The 15,016-nt window shown below is 30.4% G+C and overlaps 2 protein-coding genes across 2 annotated transcripts; one reads left to right on the forward strand and one right to left on the reverse strand.

Moving 5' to 3' along the window:
• The first annotated feature begins 1,518 nt into the window (after window positions 1–1,518).
• Window positions 1,519–7,178, forward strand: LOC124910394 (proline transporter 2-like). Its single transcript, XM_047451028.1, has 6 exons — window positions 1,519–1,770; window positions 1,968–2,192; window positions 2,282–2,376; window positions 2,858–3,047; window positions 4,793–4,917; window positions 6,346–7,178. Exons 1-6 carry the CDS (start codon window positions 1,665–1,667, stop codon window positions 6,937–6,939), a joined length of 1,335 nt encoding a protein of 444 aa, XP_047306984.1. The 5' UTR covers window positions 1,519–1,664; the 3' UTR covers window positions 6,940–7,178.
• A 5,461-nt stretch (window positions 7,179–12,639) lies between these two features.
• On the reverse strand, window positions 12,640–14,740 carry LOC124909891 (pentatricopeptide repeat-containing protein DOT4, chloroplastic-like). The gene has a single exon (XM_047450521.1). The coding sequence runs from the start codon at window positions 14,713–14,715 to the stop codon at window positions 12,640–12,642; it is 2,076 nt and encodes a 691-aa protein (XP_047306477.1). The 5' UTR covers window positions 14,716–14,740.
• Window positions 14,741–15,016: the final 276 nt, after the last annotated feature.

Below are 15,016 nucleotides of genomic sequence, written 5' to 3' on the forward strand. Positions count from 1 at the left end.
TTAAATAAGATGCAAAATTAATCCCATTATTATTTTTTATTTACAAAAGGTATTTATTCTCTTAACCATAATAATAATTAAAAATAATTAACAAAATTATAAAGGGTGAATTGTTATTTGAGATGAGAATTTGGGGGTTGACTCAAACTTTTAATTCTTTCACATGGGTTCAAATTGTCTTTTTCAAATTCACACCATTTTTATAATATATTATTTTTTATTTTTTAATTAATTTATCACGTTTTTAAATGAAAGGATATTTAAAGATATTTTTTAAGAATATAATATTATTTTGATATTTATACATTCTAATTCTAATCTGTTAAAGATTTTTGTATGATTAAAACGGTTTACATAAATATTTGAGAAATTTTGAATAAAGATAAATTATTTATTTATTTTTGTAAAAACTTAATAACGACGTGAATTTGTGTACTGTCTATCAATTTAGACGTATTTATATTTTAAATTAAGTATTTTTTTTAAATATTTCCGTTTAAAACTACTTAAAAAATGTGTAATGTGTAAAAATAATTGTAAAAATCAAAAATAAATAAATAATTACTATTTTGTTTTTACAAATGTGGTAAATAAATCCAAAAAAAAAAAATACTATGTTATGATGAAATGTTACGATAAAATATAAATATTAGATACTTTCATAGCATAATTAAGGTAGTGTAGTAATGAAATTGTCATGTATATTTTGCCTTGGAACGGTTAGCTCGGCAAAGTTTTTGATATGCCCGGACTCGCTCAGAAGCAATGGGAAGGAATAAGCGAAGTTAATATACTTTCGACCATGTCTCTGATCAAAAATTTGATGGAAGGACCTAGCCTAAAAAATTACTAGGATCTGATTATAAGTTATTAAATAGTAAAATGAATCAAAATTGACTATTTTCAAAGCTCTTCCTAATGGCCCAACGACCTCCATCCACCCGTTCTCGAGGCAATCCACGTCTGTGATATCGTACTCATCTTACTTGTCCTAACTCTACTCTACTTTAGGACTTTGTGGAAGACTTCATACATTCACTATGTCACTTCCTTTATCTGTTTTCTGAGAACCTTGTGCTTCACATATCAACTACCTTGCCTATTTTTTCTCTTAGTCTTTTCAAGTGGTACCTTCTTTAAAATAAGAATCTTACCGCCTTTATGCGACCACCAGATCCGCTAGTCTACAATATTCACTCTAACCAAGACTTAACCAAGACAGTTCATTTATTTGTAAAAATATCTAAACTCATTGTAAATCATAAAAAAAATTCTTAATTAAATAAAATTGATTAAATGATAGATAACCTAATCAAAACGAGTGATTTAATTTATGAATAATTAATTTTAAATGAATGTTAATAAATAAATTTATTATTATTTTATATTATGAAGCCCTTATTGTTGACCAATAATAAAATAAATAAATAAAATACTGGATCACCTTTCTTCTCGCTCTCCTCCTTTTTCTTTGCTACTCTCTCTCTCTCTCTTCTTTCTCTCTCTGACTCTGTCTCTATCTCTCTCATTACTACTCTGGCTTTGCATGTGGAATTTGGAAATGCGGCGGATTACAATTCAGACTATATAAAGAAACGCGAAGAAGAAGAAGAAGACGACGATAATACATTCTCTTCCTAAGAGAACAAGTCATTGTAGCGGCAATGGTAGGTCAAAACGATTATCAAAATCCTCCTCCTAACAAGAAGGTCTACACTGAAGAACAATTTGTCATTGGAATACCTGAAACCGCTCATCAGATTAGCAGTGGTGTGTAATCCTCACTCTTCTTTCTAACTGTGTTTACCTTATTTCTATAGATTCGATTGGGGAATTTTGTCGAAAACTCGAAATATTCCCTAAACTGCTCATCAATTACCGCTGCTAAACTTTTTTTCCATCGAATTTAGGGTTTACTATATCGATTTAACTTCTTATGTGGTGAATTGTGCTTCTTTTTCCTTTAGATTCATGGTTTCAGGTTGGATTTGTTCTCACTACTGGTATTAACAGTGCTTATGTATTGGGATATTCTGGAACAATTATGGTTCCTCTTGGATGGTTGCCTGGTGTTCTTGGCTTGATTGCAGCTACTGCTATATCCTTGTATGCTAACTCTCTTATAGCTAAGCTTCATGAGTATGGAGGGACAAGGCATATACGATATAGAGATCTTGCAGGATTTGTATATGGTACTGTTACATAACAATATAAGAGGTTAGCTTATAGGCAAGATTAATTATTCAAAGACTGATTATATGTATGTATACTGATGTTGCAGGTAAGAGAGCTTATTCACTCACATGGACATTGCAATACGCAAATCTTTTTATGATCAATACTGGATATATCATCTTAGCTGGTCAATCCCTCAAGGTAATAAAAGATGTAGATTACAGTCAAATTATTCTCATTACCTGATTTTGAGCTCTAAGATTATGACTTGGGTTTGGTGGGGAAGAATTGGATTTTTTTTTATTTGAAAACAACTTTATTGATACTACAGTTAAAACACAAATATCTAGCTAATTTTAGGAAAACAGTAGCAACATAAAGGCAAATGAAGTGTCAACCCCTTTCAATGGGAAATTGGGTTATACACAGTTGCACAAAACTAGAAATGTTTGAATTATATGTTTTCTCTTGCTCGATAAATGAAAAACGAGCCCTGTTTCACACGAGGTGTGGATTCGTCTTTCCCTGTACCAAATGATGTTAAACTGATTGTTGATGAAGAGTTATACTTGTCTTTCTTTATAAACATTTCTTCCATAAAACTCACATATTCATCGTTCGGTGTCTTTGTGTGAATCGTTTCAGTGCATGATTAGCTGATGGCTGACTACTATAAATGCAGGGGGTTTATGTCCTTTTCACCGATGAACATACAATGAAGCTCCCATACTTCATAGCAATTTCTGGGGTTGTTTGTGGCATGTTTGCCATTGGAATTCCCCATTTGTCAGCCTTAAGGATTTGGCTGGGAGTGTCAGCTTTATTGAGTATGGTGTATATTGTTGTAGCAATCGTGCTGTCAACTAAAGATGGTATGATCACTTGCTCTTGTTCATTGTTTGTTTGTCATAGTTATCATGCATCATATCCCTCCTGTTAGAGTATTCTTTAAAATAGCTAAAGATTCTTCCCAAAAAAAAAAATAGCTAAAGATTCATAACTTTTTTTATCCTTTCTACAACAAAGAAACTGAAAGTCATTTTTAAGTATCTCACTTCCTGGAGTATGATGCTATTATGACTGTCAATCTCTGCCCAATTAGAAAATGAAAGAAAATGGGAATTCAAGCACACGAACAAAAAGAAACATAGTGATGATTCTGAATCTTTATTTCCAGAATTATTTCTGTTGCATTAGATAAACATCCAGATGTCACTTTTTTGTTTTTAATTTATTTGTCAATTTTAATCCCTATTATATTTTTTTAAATGATTTTTTTCCAGTTTTTTTAATTGATTCTTTTAAATTTCAATTCTTTTTAAATGTTTTTTTTTATTTCAGTGTTTTTAATTGATTCATTTATTCAGTTTTTTATAACTTTTATTTTTACTTTCAGGTTCTTTTAACTGATTTATTTTTTAGTTTTTTTGTATTTTTTTGCTTTTTAAATTATAGTTTTAATACATGTAAAAATTAGTTTTTTCCTTTCTTTCAAAATATTGATATTTTAGAATAATATCTAATTCATTTATTATTTTTTTTTGCTTAAAACTTTCAATTAACACCTATCTAAATAAAACAATTATGTTATTGTTAATAAAAAATAATTAGATTGTTGTTCTAAATAAAATAATATTTTACAGAAAAAAAACAAAATTGTACATGGATTGAAATGGAAATAATAAAAAAAGTAAAATAAACTGATTTTTTTTTTATAAAATCAGAAATTTGTAAAAAAAAATGAACATTTTAAAAAACTGACATTTTTTAGGTTTTTAAAAACTGAAATTTAAAAAACAATTGTTAAAATAAATAAAATCTGAAATAATAAATTAGTTAAGAAAACATTTTTTTTAAATAAAATATAACATGAATTAAATATGACAATTAAATTAAAAATAAATATTCCATGTCACCATCTATGTGGCATATAGATGATGTATTGATTTTTAAAGTTAGAAAGAGGTATACCATACCTTTTTTAAAGTATAGGGACCAATATCAAACATATGTACTTTAGGAGTTATCCTAGAATTGAGACAAAGTTCAGGGAGGAAACTACTAATTATCCCAAAATTCTGCATTAAAAGAAGTATATATGGATAAGATTATGTTTGGAAACTAAATTTATGAGACAAATTCAAATATTTATTGGTTGTTTGACTTGTTTCTCATCTTATGGAAAAACCAAAATTATAAGTGCTTACAAATGTGACTAGTTAAAAATTTAGTATTGGCCACCATTGTGCTTATTAGGACAATGGATCACTTAAAAGTTTGAACATATGATGTCCAAAGGTCTCAGGTTTGATTCTCATCTAAGAACGTCTTAAGTTAAAGTAGGCATAATGACTGTGGGAGTCGTGCTAGCTTACTAAATTAAAAAATAAATTGTTCATACTGGACTTTTGTATGTAAAGTTGAGTACCATGCTAACCCGCTTCTATTTGATCTATTTCCGTTAACCACTCAAAAAAGAGAGAAAATATTGGTTGCATTGTAGGAATTCCTTGAGCATATTGTAACATGAATATGTAATTATGTTATAGAACTTATGTTAGTGGTAACAAACCTTTATATAATTCACATTCCTAATGTTATTTGTCTCTGATGCTAGGAATACAAGCTCCACCAAGGGATTATGGCATTCCTGGAACAAAGACAGACAAGATCTTCACAACCATTGGTGCAGTTGCAAATCTTGTTTTTGCTTTTAACACAGGAATGCTTCCGGAGATACAGGTATGTCTTGGGTATTGGTTATTTGCATCAATGATGTACATTTTGTCCCTGTGAAGAGAATTGGTGATGAGAAATTGCTTGGTGCGGTTGAATCTTTTCTAATGTGTTGCAACATTTCTTTTGGGAAAAGCCCTCAAACTTTTCCTTGAAGATCAAATAATTCAAATTCTGTCTCCTCTTTCAGACTACCCAAAAGAAAAACCACAACCATTCTCTACTTGGTTTACAATAGTGTTAGGATAGCTCACCATTTGATTAGCAGATACATAATGAAAAAGAAATGCTATTAGACTATATGTTTGGAATAGTATAGTTGGAGTTAGAATTATAATTCCAATTTTATAGAAATAGGAATCAAATTATAATTCAATTTTTATGTTTGGAGAACTCATAGTTCCAAAGTGGGACAGATGTAGTTGAAACTTAAAAAATCATATGCTTTCCATTCCATTATAATCATAATTTCAATATCAATTCCTTATTTTAAGTCATCCATAAACAAAAGATTTGGACTTGGACTCTCAATTCCAACCAAACATAGCATATTTTGACATAATGAGGAGACAGATACACTGGACCAAAATCCAGCAAGTGGCAGCTTATAATTCCTCTCATCCATGAATAAGATCCAGCTGCATTCCATTTTCTAGTAGTGAACAAAGTCTGAAAACCTGAAAGCTTCTTTTATGTTGATTGAATTATCAAGCTGGAGAGAATTAACTAAATATGTGTAAAGCTAATATTGATACTAAAGATGTAATGATGGATACTGTTATGATTTCATTATGTCAACCTTCTTGACAAATTTAGGCCTTGATTGATCTAGGGTTATTTTAATAACCAAGTGGTTATTTCCAAATAACCTCGTTTGATGTAAGTTATTGAAAATTAGCTTATTTTGAGTTATTTAGGTAAAAAGACATTAGGTGTATAAATATATAAAAAACAATTAGTAGAGGGTATTATGGTTGTTGATTTGAACGATGTGATTGACAAGTAAATTATTGATTGGATAATTATTTATTTGAAATTAGTCTCAAATAAGTCATGGTCTTTGTCTATATAAGTAACTACCCTGTGCCTTGTTCGATATGGGTTATTTGAATTTAATCCCAAATAACTGACTTTCCAATCATCAATCCATTCAAATCATCTATCAAAATACCCTCTATTTACTTTTTGCAAAACATTTTTTCATTACATTTTTACCCAAATAACCTGATTTTCAATAACTTGCACCAAACAACCAAGATCGAACAGGGCCTAAAATTTTGTGCAGAATTTATTAAAGTAAATATAAACTTTTTTTGGACTAAGAAGTAAGTAAATATCAACTTCTTTACATGTTTTAGGTTGAATTTCTAAGCTAGAGACTTATATATTGGATTTTCCCTTATTTATCTGACTGTTGTCAACTCCGAATAACAGGCGACAATTAAGCAGCCAGTTGTTAAAAACATGATGAAAGCCCTATACTTTCAATTCACAGTTGGGGTCTTTCCTATGTACATTGTCACCTTCATTGGCTATTGGGCATATGGATCAACAACTTCAACTTTTCTACTCAACAGTGTCAACGGTCCTGTTTGGGTGAAAGCTTTTGCCAACATTGCTGCTTTCCTACAAACGGTCATTTCTCTACATATATTTGCAAGTCCAATGTACGAGTATCTAGACACTAAGTACGGAATAAAAGGGAGCGCTTTGGATTTCGGGAATCTGTCGTTTAGGGTTATGGTTAGAGGCGGTTATTTGACATTCAACACGCTTGTGGCTGCAATGTTGCCATTCTTGGGAGATTTCATGAGCCTAACCGGGGCTATAAGTACTTTCCCACTCACGTTTATACTGGCAAACCATATGTATCTTCGGGCGATGAACAATAAGTTGACAACAGCTCAGAAGACGTGGCATTGGTTTAATGTCATCTTCTTTGGTTGTTTATCATTTGCAGCTGCTGTAGCTGCATTGAGGCTTATTTCTGTGGACTCTAAAACATACCATATCTTTGCAGATTTATAGAAGAGAGTTATAGAACAAGAACAAGAAGATGGCTCTGTTTTATTAAAGCAGACAGCCATCAGGACCAAAGAGAATAGGAAATAAGAAAGTCTCTATTTAATTATTTATACATGGTCCATACATATATTTTTTCTCCTATTTGTAGCCTGGCTAATTATCAACATGTTCCTTTGGAGGTTACAATTTTATGTTGCAAATTCAATTATTGAATTATAATCAAATTACATTGGGTTTCTCCATTTTCTGTATTTGATCCACTTTGCATGCATTGATGATCTATTCTTATGATTGAAACTAATTTGGTTTATGTGGGTTTTTTTTGCATCTGGTGAAGGAGTCCGATAATGGGAATGGTTCTTCATTGTTTTGGACTCGAGATAGGGAAATTATTACGTATGGGAAAGTTGTGTATCGATGTTATCTTATAAGAAAATTCAGATTGGTCTGCCATTTCGCTCTAATGTAATAGGCTTTCAAGTGAGGAGTAATGGGATTGGCAAACATGTTAAAAGGGTGGTTGTGATTTGGCCACATCTTGTATCTTTTTGCTATCCCAACTACCATAGTTGGGGATTGACTTAGATAATGGTCCCATCTTTTTCCTCTTTAATTGCCATTAATCCTGCTATTTCAATCTTCTTCATCAATGGCATATATAGAGAATCATGGGTGGAAATTTGTGGGTGACCATCTGCCTCATACCACATTTTCATACCACATGTTGGTTAGGTAATTACATTACATTCATACCCACTATTTACCCACTCCCCAATTATGCAATCTTTCAAATATGTATTCATCGATTGTACAATCATTCAAATCTATGTATTCGAATGAAATATCATTTATTGTGTGCGATAACTTCTAACTAATTTGATTATCGTAATAACTATTTACAAAAATATATTAATTTTCTTTAATTACAAAATTATTCACAAACTTATACTAAATAATCTTAATAAAAGTATTGACTAAAAATATGTGTTTCCTAGTAGGGTCAATATAGACCAATAATGTTATTGTTAGTGTCTTCATGTTGATTAGACATATCTTTTGTCTTTGATTCTTCTTGGTGCCTTTTACAATATAAGAAAAACATTCTTCATCATGGGCATCTTTATTAATGTTTTTATTTTTCACAAACTAAAAAAAAGAAATGTACAAATATTTGGATTTAAGTTATTACTACCAATAACAAAAAGAACACAAATAATTATTTTGATATTCTCACTTCATTTTAATTAATAAGTTTGTATTCAATTTTAATTAAAGATTGAATACATTGACTATTTTAAGGGTTAAATAAAACAATTTATAAGGTTTTGTTTTGACAGTTGTTGGGTCCTAGGATCTTTCATAATTAAATAATGTGTTGTGTGAGAAGGGGACAAATGGAGTGCATATTCCTCCTCATTTGTAGACAATTCCAGCATTCTACTGCCCATAAATTCCTCCCACAAAAATAATGGGACAAATAAGGATGTGACTAGTGAAAGTGAAATCATTATTTATATAAATTTAGAGACTATGTCGACCAACCAAATAAATTCTTTAAAGCCAAGCAAATATGAGGATTGATAAAAATTTTGTTTAAGAGAATATGTTTTAGGTTCGATTCTATCTATAAACGTCTTTAAGTTTAATTAATTCGTATTTTTTGTATGCGTTGTAAGTGATTCATATTTTTGTGTTCTTTTCCACCATACAAATGCTTAACTAGTTTTGAATGCATTCCACATTTTTTTACATGATGTAAACTAAAGTTGTAGATTTATATATTGTCTTGTTTTAGTTTTCATTGACTTTATGAAACTTTTGTACACATTTAGATTTTACCATTTTATATTATGATTCATTACACATTTTTGTGTCACATTAACATAAAAAAAAGAACAAATTAAATAGATTTTCTTTGAGAGAGGACAAAAAAATTATAGTTTAGAGTTTGAACTTAATGTAATAAAAAAATTAAGAATAGATTAACTTAAAAATTTTGATACATAAAAGTTTAATAGTTAATAAAAATTTGTTCATCTTAGATATTAGGATAGTACAAGTGTACAACCTCTACATAGTTTTGCACATTTCCTAAACTAACTTTTTTATTATTTCTTTATTATAGAAAATCTAGTAAGACTCATGCTTTCAACTTCAACTTAAAACGTTATAAAATCAAAATTGTTCTGTATCTTTTTTTTCTCTTAAAACGTTATAAAATCAAAATTGTTCTGTATCTTTTTTTTCTCCTTATTAATTAAGGTATGCAACTTTATCATTGAGTTCGCGCCCTTTTCTCATTCAACTCAACTTGTAGATGTAGTAACTCGGTAACCAACTTAATTGTGAATTCACGATCATTCCTCGTTCAACATAATATAAACTCAACTTTTAATAACCTCATTAGTAAAGTATAACTTCTCGATAGAGTTGTAGAAGACTCACACATGACTTTTTTTATCCTTCAAACTCATTTCAGAAATGATAGACCTAATAAACTTAACCTAAGGCGGATCACAGATGGTAACGAGCGAGCGTAAATCATTCCATTGTGGTGAAACGTGCAAAGTAAAAACCATGGGATTAAAAAGGAGACAAATAAAAAAAAGGAAAGTTGGGTGGGGATATCTTAAAGAGGAGAGACGTCCTACATGTTTCAAAGTTATGGCATAGGTTCCAAGGACACGTTTCAAAAGGCCTCACCACATGGATGGATGCATACCCCCTTCCCCCCTTTAGTTTTATGCATTCAATATTCATTTAGTACAACACACTAGACAAATGTGTAAGGATCATACTTTTTTTGAATTTAAGGCATTCAATATTTAGTACATCAACACTATACAATTTTGTAAGGATTATATTTGTCTTCCAGCTCACTATCTATGTAATTGGTCTAGGAATTTAATTTTTTGGAAATGTCCCATTGTCTTATTATCTTCCCCGCACATGTATTGACCTCTTAACCAAAAAAAAATACCCTTTAATTTATTTCTAGAACAACCCTAGTACCCGGGAACTTTTCATCATTCGAGTTCGAGTAGTGATACTTTAAGAGCTTGAGTTTATCTGTGTTTGTTAAGCTATTTGCTTGAATATATGTAGACAAGGTATTATACGATTTGGTATCATAGTCACAATCGCTACTTCTTGAATATTGAGGAATTAATTGTTATACTATTTGGTATCATAGTGACAATTGCCACTTCTTGAATATTGTGGAATTTAAGTGTCATGAGGTCGGTTCAATTGAGAAGATTTTGGTGTTTCAAATTGAAAAATAACAAGAAATAGTATTTGTTTATAAGTGTGAGCGGTTATTGAGTTATAATTACTTGCTAATAAGGTGACATTTAGAATAATTGGATTGTGTGATTCAATTGTTTGTATTGATTATCAATTCCACTTTTCATATATATATCCTTTTTTTCATATTTGAATTTGATTAACTTAAGATAATTCATGTTACGACTTTTAACAAACATGTCGATTGTTTTTCTCATGATGTTGTCTTTACATCATCGAAAATTGTATCTTAAAAAAATGGTTGCCCAATGAGAATTTTATAAGTTTCTATATGAGATACTAAATTGCAGTCCAATATTCACCCCTATTTGATTGTGTGTCTTTTATAAGAACAGAAAGATAGTAAACTAACAACTTTCTTAATAAAACTAACTTTGATAAAAGAAAGAAATATGTAATTAGTAAGACAAGTACATTTGATTTTCTTTTCCTTTCTTAAAAGAAATGCACCCATAGAGCTTTTATTAACAACCACAACCAAAATGAGGGGAAAAAAAATACAAACTAATTGCACATATGAATTTCTCACAATTGAGTTGTCACTATATAATCTAATACAAAAAATAAAAGTTAGTAATAATATCATAACACCACGACCGCTAAGTCAATGACTATAATCTCCCTCCAATGTTTATCTCTTAAAGCATTCATCAATCCTCGGATTTCTCCATACAACAATGTATCTAACTTTTTCAGCTCAAGATTCTCCATAACTATAAAATATATCTTTCAAATTTTCACGGACAGATTCATAATAACTTAGTGGTATAACACAAAACAAAAATCAGAAAAATTAAAAAAAAAAAAAAAACAATGAATGACAAAGGGATTGAGAAAACTTACTCTTGAAATCTTGATTGTTGGGAAGATGTAGGTAGCCCTAGCTAATTCCTTAATTTAATAATATGATATTAAATAAAATTAATTAATAAATAATATGATTGGAGATATATAGAGCTGCTGAAGGAGGAATCCAAAGGTATAGCATGATCCTCCATATGATCCCAATTTCCCTGTAAACTATATAATAATAATAATAATAATAATAATAATAATAATAATAATAATAATAATATATAAATTGGGATCAATGCGATCCCTTTGGATGTCTTCTCCAGTAGCAAGCAGTTAATATAAATGTAAGCTAGAGAGAGAGAGAGAGTCTCCTCTAATATATAGGCAGGCTATGCTGTAAGGGCTTGTTTGATTGATCTGTTTATGTTTTCTTTCTAAATAAATTAATTTTTATTTTATGAAAACATTAATACAAATTTGATTTTGAATTTAATCTAAATAATTCACATCAATAAAAGGCTAATGAGAAGTATATCAAATTTTGATTTTTTTTATGGGATTAAAGAATGAGCACTTTACAAGCAAAATTTTCATTAATTTACTTTTTAACTTTTGTAATTAATCCTTGTGCTGTAGTAGTTGTTTGAATTTATTTGTACTATCACTTGATGTCTAGACTTGAATGTTAATTGTATGGTTTATTATTTGATTTATTTTTCTTTTAAAAATTATTAAATAAAATTATATAAATGAGAATAGTTTAAATTTAATAATAAAAATAATAAAAAAAATTATTAAAAAACAACACAACACAATACAACAATGTTTACCCATAAATAAACAAAAATTAACAAACACGGAAATTCTTGAAAAGACCAATAACTTATTCGGCCGCCTCAACCGGTTTACTCAATGAAACATTTGATTGACATTATAATAAAATTATGTATTACACTTATCCGTCGACAACGATTATTGAATGTTATACGGTTTCTTTTAAGTCAAATAGTTCATTAAAAGATAAACGGAAAATGACTTAACGACTTAAACCAACTAATCTCAGCGTCTTTATCCACATCTCCTAACAGTTAACAATATGTTACATCATAACTCACTAAATATCAGTCATGTTTCATAATAAACTCCAAATCGCAACCACTTCATCATGGAAGAGCAAGTGAGGCGCAACTCAACTTCATTTATTATTATTTATTTTTTTGTTAGAGTGTTTAATATTATTTGAGCTTTCTTTTTAGGGGATATTAAACCAAAAATTCTCTTGTAATATTATTGTATAATAAAAGTATATTTAAACAAATTAATAACTGTTTTAACTTTTAAAGTTAATAAGAAATTTATTGTAGATTTATTTAAGAATACAATTAAAGATGTAAAATCAAATAAGAACAATACAATAATTGAGATAAAGTTCAAGGTTCCTAATTTTACTGTTTTAATTGATAATTTAGATTTATGTTGGGTTGAAAATTATCTTTTTGTTTATAAATAAAAACATAACATTTCAATAAAATAATGTTGAAAATCATAAAAAAAAAATCATTTAAAAAAAGAGCTAAATTTTAAAACAATAGTTCTATATCATTAAATCCCTGAGTTTTGGCCCGTTAAACCACCCAACAACTCATATATTTGAAACGTTTTCGAATGCGATCTATCCCCGGAAACGAACCCGTGGATCGACCCACCCGCTTCAACATAACTACAACCCGGTTTCTTAACCAAATCTTTATTTCTCATGCATTTCCTAATCTCTTCAACTTCACCCCATTTCTCAACTTTAGCTTCCATATTACTAACCAAAGTATAATATCCAACATTATCCGGTTCCAATTCAAGAACCCTAGAAGCAACATATTCCCCGAAAACTTCCTCACTTCCATAAACTCGGGCACCCGCAAGCAATGCTCCCCAAATCCTACCATCGGGTAAAACCACCCGTTTAAGAATCATGCATATAGCCTCTTTCAAATTCCCAGCTCGACTCAACATATCCACTACACAAGTGTAATGATCCAAGTCCGGTTCAATTCCAAATTCCCATTTCATTAAATTAAATACTCTAAATCCTTCATTTAGTAAGCCCGAGTGGCTACAAGCCGATAACAAGCTCAAGAAAGTTATACTTATGCTTATACTTGTTCCACTTCGTGTCATAATTCCTTCTTCTTCCTTCAACATCCTATCGAAAAGTTGAAGAGCTTCGACACCTAGACCATGAATGCCATAACCGTCTATCATGGTCGTCCATGTCACGATATCTTTAGTAACTATTTTTTCGAAACATGCTTTAGCATACGAAATGCTTCCACAATTAAGATACATGTTTAAGATGGAAGTCTCTAAATGAGAAGTGTTTTGATTATTGTATAACAAAGTTCTTATCAAATAACCGTGAAGAACTTTACCAAGACGTAATGCTCCGATATGGGAATACGCGGAGATGAGAGTCGTGAAGATTAGAGCCGTTGGATTGATATCGGAGTAATGAATTACTCGGTTGAACAAACGGATGGCCTCGTCATAAGCACCACATTTTACAAAGGCAGACATCATCGCGTTGCAAGTAACTTCGTTCTTGAATGGCATTTCAGTAAGAACTCGAGTCGAATTTTTCAACTCGCCGAATTTAGCGTAGAAATCCAACAATGAAGTACGAAAAACATAATCCCCGTCAAGCCCGTACTTTATCGACAAACAATGTATCATTCCACCATGCAAGAGATTGATATTATTCGAGATCATGATTGTGAGTGTCTCTGTTTTCAATCCTAATTTAAACCGCATTCGTTTAAACAACTCGACAGCGTTCATAAAGTTTCCCTTTTTAGCTGCATGCATGATCATGATATTCCAAGAGACATAATCTTTCATGGGTATTTCCTCAAAGAAATTTTCAGCTTCATCTTGCTGCCCATTATCAGTATACATTTTCAAAATCGAGTTTTGCAGAGATTCTTCAATGGGAAATCCTATTTTGATTACATAACAATGTAACTGCTTACCTTGATACAATGAACAACAAGAATCAAACATGACCACCATTGTTATTGAGGTAGGTTTAAAAACTATATTCATTTCCTTAAACAGCTTGAAAGCAATGTCAATATTCCCTTCATAATTACAGCAAGAGATAATTGATGTCCATGAAACAACATCCCTATCAGGCATTTCATCGAACAGTTGACGAGCATAACTAAAATCCCCACATTTCACATACAGAGCAATCATGGTATTGCAGAAATACAGTTCTGATCCCAAACCTAACCGAATTGATAAAGAAAGAAGAGCATTGAGAAATGATAATCCATTATGAATTGAAAGTGCTGATTGGTTTAGTATCGGCAAGGTGAAATCATCGTGTTGAATGTTGAAGTTTCGCATTTGACGATAAAGTGAGATGGCTGAATCTCCATAGCCGAATTGAATATGGGATTTGATGATTGAGTTCCAAGATACGGTATTTGGTTCTCGAATTGATTGAAATACGAGTATGGAACTTTCCAGATCTTGAAAATGAGTGTAGAGAGTGATGAACATGGGTTGGATGGATATGGGTTTGTGATAATTGTTTGAGACTATGAATTTTCCATGGATTATTTTAAGAGTTTTGATGTCTCTGCAATTGAATGATCGAAGCCAGTAAGAAGAAAAAGACATTAAAGAAGACCAGGATTGATGATGAAGCTCTCATGGAATGGTTATTTTCAATGCTTCAATCCCAACTCCAAATTCAAATGTTTTTATTTTGAGCTTATTTGTAGATTATTTTCAATTCCATTCAAACAAAAAATTTATATGGTCAATTTTATTATTTAAATTATCTATCATAATACTAGTTCTCCCAATTTTGATAGATAAAACGAGAATGTGACTCGACTCGATTAAGTATTTATTAACTCGACTCAAACTCGAACAAGTTTATAAATTGGAGTTCCACTAAACTATTTACCTACAAGTT

The sequence above is a fragment of the Impatiens glandulifera genome, chromosome 7 (assembly GCF_907164915.1).
Source record: "Impatiens glandulifera chromosome 7, dImpGla2.1, whole genome shotgun sequence".
Classification (NCBI taxonomy): Eukaryota; Viridiplantae; Streptophyta; class Magnoliopsida; order Ericales; family Balsaminaceae; genus Impatiens; species Impatiens glandulifera.

Coding starts and splice junctions, on each gene's coding strand:
- LOC124910394 (XM_047451028.1), top strand. CDS start 1,665: ATGGTAGGTCAAAACGATTATCAAAATCCTCCTCCTAACAAGAAGGTC. Junction 1,771..1,967: donor CGCTCATCAGATTAGCAGTG/GTGTGTAATCCT, acceptor TTTTTCCTTTAG/ATTCATGGTTTCAGGTTGGA. Junction 4,918..6,345: donor GAATGCTTCCGGAGATACAG/GTATGTCTTGGG, acceptor TCCGAATAACAG/GCGACAATTAAGCAGCCAGT.
- LOC124909891 (XM_047450521.1), bottom strand. CDS start 14,715: ATGTCTTTTTCTTCTTACTGGCTTCGATCATTCAATTGCAGAGACATC.